Below are 18,852 nucleotides of genomic sequence, written 5' to 3'. Positions count from 1 at the left end.
CTGCTGGGGAGGTTTGTAAGAACACAGGGGACAGGCAGCTCTGTATGGTGTACATGGGAGTCACAGCTCCTATAAAGTGATCAGGGATGGACAAGCAGAGTGGTAGAGTAAGATGGAGCAAGAGATGAAAGGAGGGAGGAAAAGCCAAGAGGGACCATTGTCTGAGGGAAAAGATTCACCTGACCTGATTCACCTGAACTGTCACAGTGGGAGGAGGAAGAGAAACAGGTGAGAGGTAATTCCAATAGGCTATGGGGTGATTTTTGCCCCTGTTATAAATGCAGAAAACCCAGCAGATTCTGCTAAAATTATCTGTAGATAATTTTGTGATACTCAACTCTTAAAATATGAATATGTTGGCAACCTGTAATACCACTTTAATTTTTTCATATTTCCTATAGATTTTGGAGGCTAAGCTTTTTGTTTATTCAAAGAAAGTTGCTGAGCAAAGACCTGGCAGTATTCTTTATGGGACTCATGGTCCGTTGCCACCACTTTACAGCGTATCATTAGCTCATCTGTCATACGAACTGGCAAGAATGTATCCTGAGCTCACACTTCCATTGTTTTCAGGTACAAGCTTCTATTCATAATTTGTCCCAAAGGTAATTCGCTGAATAGATGGCTTATTATCCCCTCCTGGATCAAGCAGTCATTCATCTTCTCATCTTTTCCCCCGCTTTGTGCTAGGAGCAGTAACATTTTGGTTCTTCATTCCCGGTACTGTTTGTATAACCATTCTTTGTGAAGTGTTGGCTTAAACATCGTATTTTACATAGTTCTACACTTTCTACAAATTGGAAAATTTCAGTAGATTTTAATAAGCATGTATTTTTTTTCCTTAATATTTCCACTGTTACTTAGTTCTCTTTGTCATTAGTTAGCTGTATATGTCATTTCACTGTTTTGTTCTTTAAGAGGATACTTTGGAATGCAAAGCTGAATTTTAAAATGTTGTTTCCAAACTCTTGTTCATTCTTTAAATTTATTGGATTGTTAGTCTTTTTCCTTTTCAATCAATAATGTTAAATCTGAATTATTTTAACATTAAGGGTGAAATCCTATGCACATTTAGACAGAAAAAGTCTTAAAACTCCGAGCATTCCCCAGCAATCAGGGCCCCCAAAATTGTATTATTATTTTTTTCAAAAAAACACCTTCAAAATGGTGTCTAGGGCAGCCATTTTGATGCCTTTTGTATCCTTTTAGCGCTCCATAGCTGCTATGCAGCACCAAAAGGGTCTAGTTAGCTTGAAAATAAGTTAACTTTGATCCTTTGGCTACTTGGTGAGGTGAGGTGAGGTTCCAGGCCATGAAAATGGACCCTGGATCTCCCAAAGCAGCCCACCCCTGGGATGGAGAAACAGAACTTAAGTAGTCAGACAATTGCTATAAATAACACGTCATTCTACCAATATAAACTAAAGTTTTGCTTTTGACATATATCAAAATCTTGTGAAATCAGCTTTCTTGAAGCCTTTTAAGATTTTTTTTTTGGGGGGGACAGGGCTTGTGGTTTTACTAAATGTCTCATTGTCTAGCTTCTAAATCTAGGATCCTATGAGTCTGTATTTTTGTTGTTTTCAGAAGTAAGTCAACGATTCCCAACAACTCATCCAAATGGACGCCAGATCATGCTTACCTATTTACTACCATGGCTTCATAACCTTGAACTTGTAGACAGCAGGCTTCTCCTCCCAGGTTCAAGTCCTAGCACCCCAGAGGATGAAGTAAAGGACAAAGAAGGGGAAATTGTCATTTGCGGACTGAAAGGAAATGGTTGGGGTTCTCCTGAAGCCACGTCACTAGTGCTTAATAATCTGATGTATATGACTGCTAAGGTAAACTAGTAAATACTTGGATGCATACTAAATATGAATTCCAGAGCTTTGATTTATGAACAGTACATTTTAAATATTTTTATCCCACACTTCCTCCAAGGATTTCAAGGTTGCGTACATGGTCCTTCCCCCTGTATTTTATCATCACAATAACCCTATGAGATATGTATAGCCAGTATATGTTTTTAATTCCTGGATAAGCTTGAATTTCAGTGGGGATCCAGACAGTCTAAATCAAGTACTCTGTAACCACTTTAGCATACTGGTTGTCCCAGTAGTTTTACTTATTACATTTATATCCCGCCTTTTTTCCTCCAGGAAACCCAGGGCAACGTACACAATTCTCTTCCTCCCCATTTTATCCTCACAACAACAAACCTGTGAGGTAGGTTGGGCTGAGAGTCTGTGACTGGCCCAAAGTCATCCAGTGAGCTTCCATGGCTGAGTGGGGACTAGAATCCAGATCTCCCGACTCCCAGCCCAACACTCTAGCCACTACTCCACACAGTGTTTACACATACCAATACTTAACCTGATCTATTAGATCAAGTGTGGGCAACTTGTGGCCCTCCAGATATCTTGGCCTGCAACTCCCATCAACTCTAGGTAGCATAGCCAATGGTGAGTGAGGATTGGAGTTATAGGTCATAACATTTGGAGGGCTACAGCTTGCTTACTCCTGTGTTAGAGATACTATTTCTGGTGTTCAGTAGATACTGGAGTTCATTGGATCAAGGTACATGGTCCTGTCAGTTAACTTAGGTTGCTTGGTAAGAAGCGACAACTGCAACTACAAAAAGTAGCCCTTGTTTTTAAAAAACGATTGGTTACTTGTGAGTCTTTCCCCCATTTTAGCAAAAAGCGTACTGTACTTTTATCAAGGTTTTATGTGTTTTATGTGTCCATGCAGTATGGAGATGAAGTTCCTGGACCAGAAATGGAGAATGTCTGGAATGCTTTAGCCAACAATGAAAAATGGAGCAACAACCTGAGAATAACGTTGCAGTTTCTAATAAGCTTATGTGGGGTTAGCAGCGATACCATCCTTTTACCTTATGTAAGTAATTATTATATGCATTTATTGAACTAAAGTGTTTGATTTGGTGGAGTAAACTAGCCTCTATATTGTAGATAAATAGGAGAATAAGTATATAATGTATTTGTGGAAATCGGAGCAAGATCACCACTTTGCCCTACTTACAATAAACTCAGGTATGAAACAACTATTATGCAGTTCCAAATCCTATAGATAAATCTTTTAATATCTATATCCCCCTTCTGTATGCTTCTCTTTTTGTGGGCCATCCCTTAATTGTAGACAGACATTAGGTTCCATTAGATAAGTGGGAAAGGGTGACATGTATGTCTTATATCATTATAGCTTTAGAAGTATCTCTGTGTATATTATATTAACTATGCACAATTCTCAATTACATTTTGTAGAGGCTAAATACTACTTTTTCTTCAGATCAAAAAGGTTGCCATCTATTTGTGTCGGAACAATACTATTCAAACAATGGAAGAACTTCTCTTTGAGCTGCAGCAGACAGATCCAGTAAACCCCATAGTTCAGCATTGTGACAATCCACCTTTCTATCGTTTTACTGCCAGTAATAAGGCCTCAGCTGCTGCATCCGGTAAGAACACCTCTATCTTCTGTATTTTTAACTTTTCAAAGATACTGTGCATTGAAGGAACTATGGACATTTCTTCTAAACAATGTTGTATGTATTCCGTTAAATTTATTTCTAGCTCTTTCCTCATTGCTTCTCAAACTCTTATATCTCATCAAGCATAAATATATAGTGCTGGATCCGGTCTTAGTCATATTTTGAATAGACCCATTGAAATCAATGAGACTTAAGTTAGTCATAGTTGCAAGACAAGTGAGTATTCTTGATATGTGTTGATTTACTTCACACACACACAAGCTTCTACCTGCTATAGGATTTCATGTCCCTAAAAATAAATGGCAAGTATCTATACTTCTGTTGGTCTTTTATAAAGCTTATACTAATGATCCAATTCAAAACCCTGCTTCACTAGTAAAGAAATACTTCAGATCAGGTATATTGACATGGCATATCGCCATCATGCCAGCATTTGCCAACATTGTTTCAGAGTTTCAGGAAGCTCAATCGGTACATAGTTTTGAATGGGATGCAAAACTAGTGTTGTGGTTCAAAAAAAACCTGGAAAAATGCTATGTGCATGTATTCAAACTGAAAACAAGAAAGTGCACTGAGATCTTAGACTTCCTCAAAACCATTCATTGTCTGAGCCTCTAGAGGCAGAGAGGAGAGGAATCCATAAACATTATCCATTCACTTGGTTAATACAACACAACAAGACAGAGTATGGGTTGAGTGTGGGTTGCTGTGTTGTATGAACCAAGCTATACTAACAAACCATGGCTTGTTTACCACAACTAAGTCACAATTCACAACCCAACAATAAACTATATTTTCTCTTCATGGGTTGTTCATGGTTAACTAATCATGGTTCATGTTGTGTGGACCCAGTCGTCTTGTGTGAACCCAGCCATTGTCTTAGCTTTTGCTTAGCGTTAACCACATCTGTGTAGTAGTTATAAAGTGACCTACCTCAGTCAGATGCCTTCAGGATGGGCTCTTAGCCAAAACTATAAAAATAAATAAGTAAAACAAGTAGAAACTTGCAAGGGTTATGGGATGATGGAAAGGGTAGGAGGAAGCAAAGGGTCTTTATTCCCCCTTCTTTTACCACAACAACTTAATTATGCAGTGATTGATTGGGCTCAAATAAAACATCTGCTGAACCCAATTCTTCCACCTGCCCATAACTTTGGAGGTGAAGGATGGTTTCAGTCCTTTGTTCATGCCAAAGCATTGGTTGGATGGAAGGAATTGGTAGTCAACGATGCCGCAACAACTTCTCCAGAGACCTCTCACTGAGAAAGTCCAGTAAACAGGTGAGCAAGAGGACCCTGGGGAGATTCCTGCCACTGCAGTGGGTGTCTCCAAGGGAAACAGTGGATGTAAGGACCCTGTTGCAACTGGCTGAGCCCTCTGTTTACCTCTAAAATAATTGTGGGGCAGGAGATGATGCTCAGAGGAAGCTTTCTCTGAGCTTAATATTGCACTCCGTCAGCCCATTTGTTGCAGGCAGGTGAGAAGGAGGAAAAAGGAATAACATTACAGTACATGTATTTTCTTCGCACACAGATATCAATGTAATATATGAAGTGACTTTGGGAGGCTAAGGATTATTTTGTGAGGCAGGCTGATTGCTGTGATAAACTAACATTTCAGTCCTTACATCAGGTTGTCCAATGCTAGGAATTTTTTTTCTTGGTTTAAACAAAAAAAAACTTTTATAATAACTTCCTGCAAGTATGTTGTTGTTGTTGTTGTTGTTGTTTTTAATGTTTTTTATATGTATAGGAACCACATCAAGCAGTAATACTGTTGTAGCTGGTCAAGATAGTTTCCCTGACATTGAAGAGAACAGAATTGTGAAAGACACAGATGACAGGTTTGTAATCTGGTCTCTCTTTCTTAAACATTAAGTCCTTGGACCAGAAACACTAGATCCCCTGCAATTTAAGTAATTTGCAGTACGTCTGTTGAAGTCCATTAGGCAAGTGCAGCCATTTGCAGATCAATCTAAACACCATTTGCTCTAATACCAATCTGGACAGCTGGCTGCCTATCAGTATGGGCCACCCAGAAACAAGGTAGATTTTCTGTACACCTGGAGGACTTCCCACATATGTGGAATTATATTCATTTGTAAAATAAAATAAAAGAGATTAAAACAAAAACAAGGACGTTTGCTTAGTAGTTTCTAGAACCTATGGAATGTTGCGCTGGGAAAGTTCATAAATAAATAGACCATGGACTTTTTCTCTCTGTTTGTCTTTTCTCCTCTGAAATGGGAACATCAGCTCAATATTTCATCTGAAAGAAAAAGATAATAGAGTGGAGAGAGGGAATTGTCCTGCTTGAGCATGAAATAACATTATATCCTAGAGGGGAGTGATAATTAGGGTCAGGGGAATGCAAGGGAGAAAAGGACACTTTTACCCTTTCCTTTGCTACCAGAACCTCCATGCCCCCACCATAACATAATAACGTACTTAGTTTGGGGCTGGGGTACAGTGGTAGGGCACATTTTTTGCATATAGAAGATGCCAAGTTCAATCCCTGGGAAGACTTCTGTCTGAAACCCTGGAACATTGCTCCCAGTCAGTGTATGTAGACAATTAAAAAAAGAAAGAAAGGAACTGTCAGATCCAGATTCAGGCACATGCAACTGGGCCGGTAGAACAGAATCTCTGTCCCCACTTCACTTTAGGAATTGTTTCATAGAAAAGTAGCATGGAAATGTTATAAATAAACAGATTGTGTACATTTTCTTTCCGTTTGTGTTTTCTCCTCTGAAATGGGAACTTAGGCTTAATATTACATCTGAATACAAGATTTCACTTTAGTCAGATCATTGTCTCTTATAACTTCTCCATAACATGCACCTTCTTAGCAAATTGGCACCACAGAAATGAGACACTAGCGTAATAGCCTAAATAGAATGTATAGATTGACCCAGATCAAGTTCTCAACAGAAGAGACTTCATAAACAACTGGGGAATAAATCATTTTGCTTCTAACTGGAGAATGAATCATTTTGCTTCTAGGCAACATCCTTTGTTCCTTATCCTTACAAAAACATATATAGCAGAATTGTTTTAAGTAGAATTTTTCAAAAATATGGTACGAACATTTGGAACAACATTTGTATTTCTCTGATCCAGAGTTTGCCTGCCTGTTACTTCAAATGTGAATAAATAAATTGTGTGCATGAAGCATACCAACCTCTCAGCACTAAACATTGCTGGAGATAATTTAGGAGAGCAAAAGCAGGAAGAAACTGACATGTTACATTGTTTCTCTTTTTGATCGTGGTAGGGAAATCTGATCAGAGGATTAAACAACAATTTTTCAAAATTATTTGCTAATGTGTGCTGTATCAGAGATAACAAAATGCCCCCAGTGCTACAGTTTTTCAAAGATAATTGCACAGACCTGGAGTTGTGGAATTTTCCATAGCATTACTTTGTCGTTTTTACAACCCAGTCCTGTGTATGTATAGTCAAAGTAAATCAGTTCACTGAGACTCACAAGTAAGTATGTATGGGATGGCAGGCTTAGATTGTAGTGATAAATGCAGAGCACAAGATTATACACACATGTATTAAAGTGATCAGGTAAGATGATTAGGATAAAACACTGCTTTAAAAAAATCAGCAAGTCTCAGGATAGTTTAATAAGATGTCTCTTATTAGAACCAATAGTGTGTGTACAATTATGAATTCAAACACATTGATTTCAGTGAGATAATGGGAGCAATCCTATACTCCTTAGACAGCGTCTGGTGGAGGGGGGGCATAGGATTGTTCAGTTTCCCCACTCCAGGCTTGTAGACAGGGCTCCGAGCTGGGAGCCAGGAAACCACATTCCCCTCCCCCTCCCCCTCATAGCCATTGTGGAAAGAACGATGCCAGCTACCTGTCCATGCTTTCAAAATGGAGCGGGGAGATGGGGAAAAGGGGACGTTCTTTAGTTAGGGAGGGGAGGAGATGGGGGACATGGGGCACCACCTGCTCTAAATTGGATACACATAAGCCTCTGAGTACTCAGGGCACACCCCATAAGATTGCACCCTAATCTTGTTTAACCTTGTCTCACAGTGTCATCCATGGCTTTTGGAGTCACTAATTAGTAGGAATTGGAATATCAAAATTGGATCCTATGCATGATGAGCTCCCATTAAAATCGCCATTTTTCAAATTAGATTACTGCAGTTTGCTCAAGAAAAGTGACCATTGAATCCGTCATATGTTTGCCTTATTAAGACAACTTGACCAATTTTGAATATTGGTGATCATTTTAATATCATAAAACGTAGGCCTAAGTCTTGAGTGGGTATGCCTACTACCAAGCCTGAGAAGTCGTGTGTGTCCCAGCTATACGTGGGCCCCAAGGATCACCAGAGTCTGAGCTTGCTTCCTGATTTTGCTGGAGTTCTACCACTCAGATACCTCAAAAATAATCCATTGTTCTGAGAAGTTTGGTTGTCTGTATCACCTATGGAGAATCTTCAGAACTAGTGTAAACTCATGTCGTCACAGGGTTAGTAGTCTGAGAAAACAAAACAAAAATTAGCTTAATCAGTCGGATACACAAAACGGCACTGAATCCTGTTATTTCAAAGGTGAAAACAAAAGAAAAATGAGCAAAATCTGTCTGGTACACAAATGAACCAGCAAAGGTGGAGGAAAAAGAAGTTCTTTTTAAAAAGATCATTTAGAATTTCTTTGCTTTTCACATTGAATACACATGATGTCAGATCAGGCACTGAACCACAGAGTAATAGGAGTCTGTTTGGCATGGAGCAAATAAACATTCTGTTTTGCTATTAAAGTTCGAGCTTTGAACTTTTTTGAGGTTTCAATTTTTTTCTGCACACTTACACTGCTCAAGCTTCAGTTTAAAGCAAAAATGAGCAAAATTGGTCCAGTAGATCCCGAGTAATAAACCTTACACTACCGTATTCTTATATAAGATATTTAACCCAGAAACCTAGAAACAAGCTGGCCTAGAACATTTCCTTTTCTTTTTGGAAACTTGCAAAACATTTCCTTTTGTTTTTTCCAAGGTTCAGCAATGTGATCAGAGCACATAATCGACTGGAATCAAGATACAGCAATAGCTCTGGAGGATCTTATGATGATGACAAAAGTATGACTTGACATTTGCTTACATTAAGTTTTGTGAGTAATGATGAGTGATAATGATACCCAATCATAATAGGCATGACCAGGTCAAAGTTAAGTATTTTGAAGTCTCATTGATTTCAATGGAAAAATTAAGTGTGTGCTAAAATCTCTCCCATTGAAATCCATGGGACTTAAAAGTACTTAAATTTGGCTGAATTGTTCTCAGAGTCTGCAGCTGCACTTGGTTAGTTGAAGTTTCATGATCTGGATCCTTTGTTTTTAAAAAATAATTACAGGGAATTGTCCTTCAGATGGTAACTCACATTGTTACTCCTTGTGCCATATCTGCATTAATGTTTGCATAAGGTCTGTATCGATTTGGCATAGTCACTTTATTTGTAAACCTCTTTCCTGTGTACATTACAGTCAAAGTGCTTCACAAGAAAGTGTGACGAAACAACAAATAATAATATAAATATATCTGCAATACAGTAGCTGTCATCTCTCCATTTCAAAAAGCAAAGGGCACGTGTAATACAATATGTGTAATACAATAGACTTGTATTGTCTATATTGAAATCCCTCGAGTGGGAACAATACCAGATTGCTAAAGAGAACAGATAACAGCAAGCATGGCTTGGACTTCAGAGGAGCAGGTGAGGTATTCAACTGATATCTGACTCCCTGCTCCTTAGTAGCTGCCATGCATTTCCAGAGCAGAGGGAGAACAGAGCCTGCAGCACCATCCTGCTCAGTGATAAAGCCTGTCCCGGGGAGGCCAGTTGAGGCGACAGCAAATCGACATCTTATGCTCCATTCCCTCTTCAGATTCTTCCCATAACCAAAGGGCTCCTGTTTGCCTTACCAGCTTGCCCTCTGGTCTGTTGGGGCTGGTGCTGAATGCCAGGTCACTCCAAAATAAAATCGCTCTTACCTATGATTTAATTGTGGATGACTGGGCTGGCCTGGAATGCATAACTGAGACGTGGGTGGGTGAAAAGGGAGGAGTTAATCCTTTTAGATTACCTAAAAGAGCATCTCCTTCCATATTTATCTACCTCCACCCTAAGGTCATCATCTGAGACACTTCTCCAGGTGTCATTGCCAAATGTGATGAGGCAAGGGGCTTAGAAGAGAGGCCTTAGCTAGACCTCAGGTTTATCCCGGGTTTGTCTTGGGGTCGTCCCTGCCTTCTCCCGGGATCCCGTGTGTGTCATTTACATGAACAAGGATGACCCCGGGACGATCCCGGGATAAACCTTAGGTCTAGCTAAGGCCAGAGAGGGACTTTTTAGCGGCAATGCCTTCTTTTGGAATGCCCTTGCTAGAGCAATTTGGTGCATAAATTATGCTTTTGACAGCACCTGCAGAAGATTTTTTTTAAAAAAAATCCAGGGCATTTCAGGAACTGATTTATCCTTGCTGCTGGTTTTATTTTTGGTTTTATTATGTGTTGCATTTTTTTATCCCTGCCGTTAATTTATCTTGCTTTTATCCTGTGCTGTTTTATTGCCAGTGTTTAATTGTTACCTTGTTTTATATATTTTTTAATTATAAAAAATTGGGTGGTTTTAAAATGTAGTAAATAAACAAAATGTTACTGTGCAGATGATCCTATTTCTCCATACACAAGCTGGCTGTTGAATATTGTGGAGATGAAACAGCCACAACCTTTGCCAATGCCATTTAATGGAGGGTGCTGGGCACCACTTGTTGACTACCTCCCAGAAACGATTACACCACGGGGACCACTCCATAGGTGAGCTGAATGTTAAAATGACTGTCCTCCAAAATAGTTTGTCCAGACTACCTTCTATTTGTAAATATTTCTGACATGTGCTGTGTATCTTAGGGAATTGGGTAATGCTGTTTTCCCATTATTTCATTATTTTATATGGAAAATCTTGCATTTTTGGTAAACAAAAATTTAATAACGTTAAATAGTTTGTATTGCATGGTATTGCAGGTGCCAGGGAACCGAATGGAAGTTGAGCCCGTTCACAAGATTGATCATTGCATGGACCTTTGCTTTATTAGAAATTGTGTTCACCCAGTTTAAAGGGCATGTAGTATTTCACTTTTCCCATCACAAGAAAAATTGACATGTTAGTATTGTATGGGGGAAATTAATTTGTGCAAATCGGCTCTAAGATTTAGGCAACTGGTGAAGAACGTGGCTGGCAAAGCACGATGATGTATACTCCCATCCACCACCTCCACCACCACCCTAATACACTATTATTCCTGCCAGGTTCTTTGTGCTTCTCTTATATTGGAATTATCTTCTTATATAATCTGCACTGACAGGCATAATTCCATTTTGATTATAATGCTAAATGTAGACGTCGTGACTTGTTACCACGTTAATGACATTTTCAAAGGCAGATAGTTTCTGACTTTGTGTCATAAAGTTGTTCACTTCCCCCCACGCTAGAGCGCTGGTATGGGTTGCTGGCTGGAGGTTTTACACGCTGGTTTTCAGGTCAGGGTAGACCTACAACGAATACATGGTCTTAATACATGGTCTTATCAGATCTCCTGCATTCGGTTCTGTGTTCCTTCCACTTTTGTCCCATCCCCTGTCCATTCTGTCCTGTGGGATTTTTTAAAAAAAGAACAAAAACCTCAATGCTTTGAAAAGAAGATATGCAGTTTTATGAGCTGGTCATAGGGGTCTTAAGATCTTTCTTTTTTTCAACAGGTAACAGCCACTCCAAGCACCTAGAAAGTCGAGCTGCCTGCGCACAGATTTTCCAAATTTGTTTGCAAATGCCCTGGGGAGCTGATGATGTGCCATCCTCCAAGGGTCTTGTATAGGTAAAGATATGGCTTCCCCAGAGGCCTGTGGGGGCAGCCATCCTTTTCTTTTTTAATGTACAAGGCCCTGTGGGAGCAGCACATCATCACTCCCAAGGGCTCTTGCAGCTAGGGATGGACAAAGTTGTCAATTCTCTCAATTTCTCATTTTTCTTATGTTTGGTCCGTCTTGGATTTTTGAGAATTTCTCCAGTCTTAAGCTTGGCTCAGTGTAAAATGTATTTGTTAAAGAAATCTCCTGCATATTTATCCTGAAGCATGCATTTTGTATGCATTTTTGCTGAATATACTCTTTTTTTGTATGTAATTTTCCTAATATTCATTTTTTAATGTTGTTTTCCCTAATATATACGTTTTTTATTGGAAAACTGCATTGCAAATTTCAGAGAAGTGCGTATTCCAAAGGATACCTGAGTTTTGGTTTGTATAGTGTTTCAAAAATATGAAACTAGGTAAGCTCGCATCAAAAGGCGAACTGAACAAATTCCTCCCCCATTATTACTTGCCGCTACATTTGGAACTCCTGCATACTAGCTACAGCGCTTTCTAACTCTTTGGAGTGGCTGTTAAACTTTGATAAAAGTCTTTTAAGGTGAAAGGCAATTTGGGGATCATTTTCTAAGTTTGGAAAACTGCAGGATGAGCTATAAAACCATGTTCTGTTCCACATAGTGATTTGGGAGGTGTGGAGTAAATGAATTCTTCAAGCATCCCCAGTTTTCAAAAGCATGTATGCCAGGGTACATAAATGGGGGACATGCGGGACATTTGCTAAGGAGAACCAGCACTCATCTTTTCCCACACCTGATAATTCTCCACTGCAAATATTTCTTTCAGACCCTTTCCCCCCAAGCTATGCTTACTTCTTTGTCTGGGTGAAAATGGATTAAAAACAGTTGCAGGGAAACCTTTACAGGAAAGAAATCCCATGGGCAGGGAAAGGTGAAACGTTGCTACCCTGCCCAATGATTCCACCCAACGAGCTACTGCATTCCAGACACTTATCTTGCCATGCAAGAGTAGCCCTGTCTTTTGTACTATTCGAACTATATAATTATTTTGAGATAGAGAAATACTGGTGCCAGAGAGTTACTGATTTAAATTACGCAAGATGAGGCTTTGTACCTTCAAATACTCTATCTGAAACAGAGTTTTGTGAAGTTTTGACATTCCTTTCATATACGCCTCTACTAGTTACTTCGGTTCTTTAATAGCAAAACAGTGGGTTACATTCACTAAAGGTCTTCTGCTCATACCACAAGACTTTTCCTTCCCCTCATCCAGAGGGTTCCCTTATTCTCTGAAACAGATTTGGGCGGGGAGGGGGCACAGGGGCTGCATGGGGGAGGGAAATCCATTCCCCTAACAGATGCTGCTCTGCTCGTGCACAGCTATGGTTGGATACAACCCATTGTATATTATTGTTCAGAGCCTTTCTTTGCATCATTTTTAAATCCTCCATAGCTTAGAAGTTACCATGTTCTGAATAAGCTACACTTGGTGCTATCTGATCAGCTTGTGTATGATTGCTGCTGTTTTTTCCCCATTCTCGTTGCATTTGTTGAAATGATTCATCTTACTTTCTCTGTTAGGTGCAATATCGCTGTCATTTTCATGACTGAGATGGTAGTAGATCACAGCGTAAGAGAAGACTGGGCGCTCCACCTCCCATTATTATTGCATGCGCTCTTCTTAGGTAAGTAATATTACGCCAGAACTGAAGTTGAAACTGAATTCCTAACAAAGATGGAACTTTGTATGTCTCAATCTTCCTCCATTTGCTGGCTTCTGTTTCAATATTCTTGGTTCCATTTATTGCTAAATCTATTCTCTATACAATTATTCCATTCTTGTAATTTCCCCCCTTTTGCGCTATGAGAAGAGAAGCTGTTAAGGGTAACACGGTAGAGTCCAAACCAAAATTATACAGGTTTCATCCCACTGGTTTGGATGTTCATTCATCAGATGGTGGTAAAGTTTTGAACAAACTGAAGTTGCTAATAGTTAGAAGTTAATATTGCAAATAGTAGATTAAATAGTATCACTAAGCACAACATGGTCATAAAAATTGATGGGTGGTCCTCCAAGGTAAATTCACATGTGGATCTCCTTGTTGGATGAGAACCCCAAGTGAAGCAGAAAGGGGGAGCGCTGAAGCGGAAGATGAAACTTGGAAGTTCTTTGACAAGTAGTGAAAATGTCTCTGCTGACCTAAATAAAGTAATGTGCGGAGAGGATGAAACTGACAAGGATATTTACAAAAGGAATACAAAGCAGTCAGGTGGACTTGAGAAAAACAACCAATGAAGATTTTTTTTAAAAAAAGTATGACCCCAGTTGTATAAGTTTATAATTATTTATTTATAATAATTATTATGTATTTATACTGCCCCATAGCTGAAGCTGTCTGGGCAGTTTACAGACCTATTTTAAAAAAAACAAAAAAACAAAATACAATCCCATTTGCACAAATTTAAAGACCAGAAAAATATTTTTTTGGGGAAAAAAACACATGATCCCATTTGGTCATATTTAAAGACCTGGGGTGGGGTGGGGAAGTAATATTCATATTTACACAAATCATGGGACCCAAAAGGAGTGCATCTATTTATTTCATTTTGCAAACAAAATTTGAACATTTCTGGAATCTAACAAAAACAAACCTGCCGCCGTCCACCACCAGTTATTGGAACGTAAACACTGCATAATCCTCCAGATCTTGTTGGACTGCAACTCCCATCAGTCCTAGCCATCATAGCCAGTGGTGAGGGATAATGGGAGTTACATCCTAACAACATCTGTTGTGCCCCAGGTTGCCCACCCCTGCCTTACACATAATTTGGCTGGCTCATATGATATCACCCTAAGGGGGTGGAAGGAAGTCCTACTTGCACACCAGAATAATGCAATAGGAGGACAAGACAGTAAGAACTGGCACACCAATCCCCAGGCAGCTCTTGTCCAAATGCTGGGGCTAGTGTCCAGAGCTATGAAGGGATGAGCGGTCTCTGCACCTGTGCCAAGATCTCTCACCTTGGATCCTGTAAGTTGTTGGCTCATGACAGTGGCCTATGGAGCCAGGCAGTTAGAATGTAGACAAGGTGAAGAATCAGCTTGAGATTTTAGCACAGGCTGATTCAAGTTCAGCTAAAGAAAATGTTCAATGTACAGAGCTTGATTTCTACTTCATATGATGACATCTAGATGGTAGCTGATGGTTCCTAGTGGTTCCACATGGACTTATGGTCCAATTGGAGTCCATCAGGGGAAGAGCCTTCAGTGTGGTAGCCCCCTTCCTATGGAATTCCCTGCCTCTGGAGGTCAGGCAGGCATCCAAGGTTGTGTTGCTTTTAGCACCACCTGAAAACATTGTTATTTCAGGAACTTTCTTGCATGACCAGCCGTAGTTTTACCAGAACTCGGTTTCTTTCAAAATTAGTAATTTTTTTATATGGTGTTTTTATTCTTTTATCCTATCTGTTTTTCACTGCTCTGAAATCTCTAGGATGTAGAGGGGTATATAAATACTGTGAATAAAATACAATAAATGAATAAAATAAATAGCTGAGGAATTAATGAAAAAACGATTAAAGGACTGATGAGTGTAAGTCGTAGATTGAATTGTACAGTCTTAATTTCTCTAGATATTTCATTACCATGGAATGAAAAATGTATGAGAAACAGAATAATTTTTAACAAGAGATCTATATTTTGACAGATCCTGTCAATGGATATGGGCCTCAGGAAACCATAGAGGAATTGTGAGCACTACAAACACATTTGCTTTTTTTAATCAGTAAATATTCTTAATTTAATAATCATTCATAAATTATTAAACCCATCTGTTCATAAGAGATTAGGAAATAGAACATAACTAATAATTCTTCAAAGTGAAATTAAAATATATTTCTGGGAACAGATGGCCAAACATTTTCAGACCAGCACTAAGCTTTTCACTTTACCTTTGCCTGAGGTGTTTTTTTAAAGCTGCTGAAGAATTAACTCACTCTGAATATTGTCTTGATCTCTGTGGTAGATCTCCATTAAGATGTTATATTTTGGAAACTGGCAGGTTTAAACTAGCCACTTGGCTAAACAACAATATACTTGTTTGTGTCAGTGTGTGTGTTTTGCATACTATCTTTCAGTTGAATACCCAAAAACAAACATGGGCTCAGTTCAGACAATACGTTAGTCAATGCAGCGTGAAAACTCCACTCAACAGTTGAGTTTTTAGGAGGTCTTCCTACATAACATGTTCTAACTCCACTGTTGTGTGACTGTGGGTTACCATGGAGTTGAGTAAAATCCATTGTGACGTTTGATTGACAGTTCCTCTGCCCTCTCTCCTCCCCTGGTCCTCCCGATGGTATCCCATCAGCCATTGCTGCAAAAAAAATGATCCAGGCGGCTCTCCAGGAGCGTCCTTCTCTCCTTTTGCCACTCTTGCCAGGGAACTCTGTAGCCAGTGGGAAAAGTCAACTCAGTGCAATGGAAAACTCCATGGAGCCTACCGCACAACATGCCACACAATAGTTGTGCAGGAACTCTCCACTGTACAGCATGGATATTCTGTGTGGAGTGTTTTCCAAAAAAAACTCCACCGTTGTGTGGAGTTTTCCTGCCAGACAACACATTTCTCAATGGTGGTATAAAAACTCCACCATGGAGTTCTAAAACCACCGTTGAGAAACATGTTGTCTGAACTGAACTGTGGTCTAAGTTACCTTTCAGTAGAAAGCAACTTGATAGGAGAAACCTCTTTCCCTCCCCCCCCTCTCTCTCTCTCTCACACACACACACACACATCTCACACACTGCAGCAGCTGATGCCTCCCTCGAAAAGAAAGTGTATCTCAGCTGAACCATGGTATCTGCTAAGGCTCCAGCCCAGGGTGCGGAACATCAAACCTAGGAGCCAAATCCAGCCCTCCAGGGTTCTCCAGATGGCTGTGACCCCTTTTCCCCAGCCATTGATCATGGTTTGGCTTTTGTGCAGTTTTTCCCCACATTCTGAGAAGTTGAAATGCCTCTCCTAAGGCTTCGTTACTGGCAATAAGAGCTTTTAGTTACAGTAGGGTTGTATTTTTTGCATGTTTGACCCCAGTCCTTTTGCCTTTGGCCTTGTCCACCACTGAAATGTGGCCACTGAGGCCTCCTCCAAAGTTGAATTCAGCAGTTCTCATTCCCCTGGATTAGTGGCTAAAAGAAGCTGGAAAATAGAGAAAGTCCCTAAAGCCAAAAGTAAAAATGGAAAGTAACGTAATACATTATAAAGTATAACACAATTTTTTTTTTTTAAAAAAAAGGGAAATTATGTTTTGTTTAGAGACTATAATTTAGAAACCTCATAGTTAAAAAAACTCCTGTAAAAGGTAAGACTGGTAATGGGATAATTTGTAAGTGGACAGACTTTTCTAGATTCATTTAGAATCCAAGAGGCATCTAAGAAGATTTGTGGCGTTAAACTATTTCTTTAAAAACAACCTTCACCATAATTCGAATGTTCATGGTAACTATAGCACAATTTCCAGTGGAAATAGACGGGCTGGGTTGGATCCAAAGAACTGTGAATAAAAGAGAAATAGCTGCTTGCTCTGTTCTGCCAGCGCTTGCTGAAGACATTGTCCACGATTTCATGCAGTGGTGTGATCATAAGTATATTGTGTAGCAGTTCTCATGCTCCTGCATGTACAAGAGCTTGCAATGCACATGTTCTTGCTAAGCAGAAGAACATTGTTGATTAGTTTCACATTTATCACCCTACATCCTAGTGTGACCTATTAAGCAGCTGTCCTATGAGTGGAAGGTGCTTTCTGCATACCAAAAGGACTCTTATAGATCCAACCCAGCCTTTTCATTCACAGAGGATGTTTAAGTTTGTGAAAGAATGTTGTAGGCATGCTGGTATTACTGCAGACCATATTTATTGTACATGCACCATGTATAAAGAGGACATGCATGGATTCTAAAGGTCTTCCAGCCGACAGCTTCGTGAAGATTTTGCTGTTTAATTAAGAAGGGCAGCCTCTTTCTTACAAATGTTCCTACACTCACCAAACATTCATCCTGACTCGGCCAGACATTCACAAACTTAGCCAATATCATAGTGGAAGGAAAGCAGTACTATTTATTCCACGTACGTCACTTCCAAAACAAAAATAGGAGGAAAAAATGAGAGAGACACACAGAGAGATTGCTCCAAGTCTGCTCATCATGCTCCTTTCATTTGTTTCCTTGTTTCCCCAAAAGGAAGGTGGTTGGAAGGTTATTTTTAAAGGGCAACTATTTTAGAAGTTCTCACTAGGGTGTTGTCTGATTAAAGAAACGTCACAGTGTAATCCTATTTATGTTCATTCTGAATTAAGCCTCTTTGTATTCACTGGGACTTACTCTATAGTAAGTTGATTAATTATATATGTTTGATTTTATTTATTAATTAATTAAACAATATTTCTGAAGATAGAAGCATCCTTTCTTTGTTTTTAGATGCTGCACTCATGTGTCATATTAGGTATGATTGGCTCATGTGTCATCTTAGAGGCATTCTTCCTATGTGAGAGCAGAAGGAGCACTTCTTTAAATGGTCTTGCTAGCAGTTTTTAGAAGTAAACATTATATATAATCCACTAAGTAGGACACTTCTATAGTTGATTAAAGGTTTTTGAGTTGATTAAGCTAACTGATTAAATGTTGCAGCCCTAGATTTCATGAGTACTAGGTTCATAATACAGCTATGCGACGAAGCAAACCCTAACTTGTATTTGTTTCTGTACTAATGACGTGCAGTTCTCTGAAGTGTTTGCTATTTCTGGAATGTTAACTTGTTTATACTTCACATTCAATAATTGCTGTTAATTGCATCCCCTTAGGTCTTGACCATTACCGCCCTGAAGTCTTTGAGCACAGTAGAAAGCTGTTGCTCCATCTTTTGATTGCGCTATCATGCAACAGTAATTTTCAAGCCATTGCCTCAGTACTTCTTCAGACCAGAGAGATGAATGACACCAAGACCCTCACAGTGCAGTCAGCTTATCTGCCTGAATACTTCTATACAGGTAATAAAGAGCAATTGTTAGGGTATATCTTTGTTTTGTTTTGACTTGTCCCTTATCGTCCCAGTTATCCCTCATTTGATCCTGTGGTCTTCTTTCTGTGCTTGCTGTACATAGAGCAGCAAAAGAGGAATGAAGGACAAATCAAAATGTAACATAGACTCCTTCTTTAGCAGATTTTGAGTAGATTACCAATAGACAGTAGTTCCCAATAGAGTAGCTTTTAGAGTAGATTACCAATAGATGCTCATAATAGATAGACTGGCACCCTCTGTCTATCCTATGCCCTGCCAGCAGGAACAAGGCAAGGGAGGAGGAACATTGGACATGATTTTGCCTCTTGTTCCTCTTCAAAAGAAAAGAAAATCGTCTAGGTGAGCCTCTC

At 39.4% G+C, this 18,852-nt stretch overlaps 1 protein-coding gene across 1 annotated transcript in view; it reads left to right on the top strand.

Annotated features, from left to right (window-relative positions):
• FRY (FRY microtubule binding protein) overlaps positions 1-18,852 on the top strand; it is a 204,394-nt gene that overhangs the window by 121,532 nt on the left and 64,010 nt on the right. Inside the window, exons 31-39 of the mRNA XM_063126983.1 lie at positions 402-573; positions 1,588-1,841; positions 2,752-2,898; positions 3,310-3,478; positions 5,264-5,354; positions 8,535-8,617; positions 10,204-10,354; positions 13,005-13,108; positions 18,285-18,470. Coding sequence (XP_062983053.1) covers positions 402-573; positions 1,588-1,841; positions 2,752-2,898; positions 3,310-3,478; positions 5,264-5,354; positions 8,535-8,617; positions 10,204-10,354; positions 13,005-13,108; positions 18,285-18,470 — 1,357 coding nt within the window. The remainder of the gene's footprint in view (positions 1-401; positions 574-1,587; positions 1,842-2,751; positions 2,899-3,309; positions 3,479-5,263; positions 5,355-8,534; positions 8,618-10,203; positions 10,355-13,004; positions 13,109-18,284; positions 18,471-18,852) is intronic.

This window comes from Elgaria multicarinata, chromosome 5, assembly GCF_023053635.1.
Source record: "Elgaria multicarinata webbii isolate HBS135686 ecotype San Diego chromosome 5, rElgMul1.1.pri, whole genome shotgun sequence".
In the NCBI taxonomy this organism is placed as follows: Eukaryota; Metazoa; Chordata; class Lepidosauria; order Squamata; family Anguidae; genus Elgaria; species Elgaria multicarinata.
This window is presented reverse-complemented; position numbering and strand designations above follow the sequence as displayed.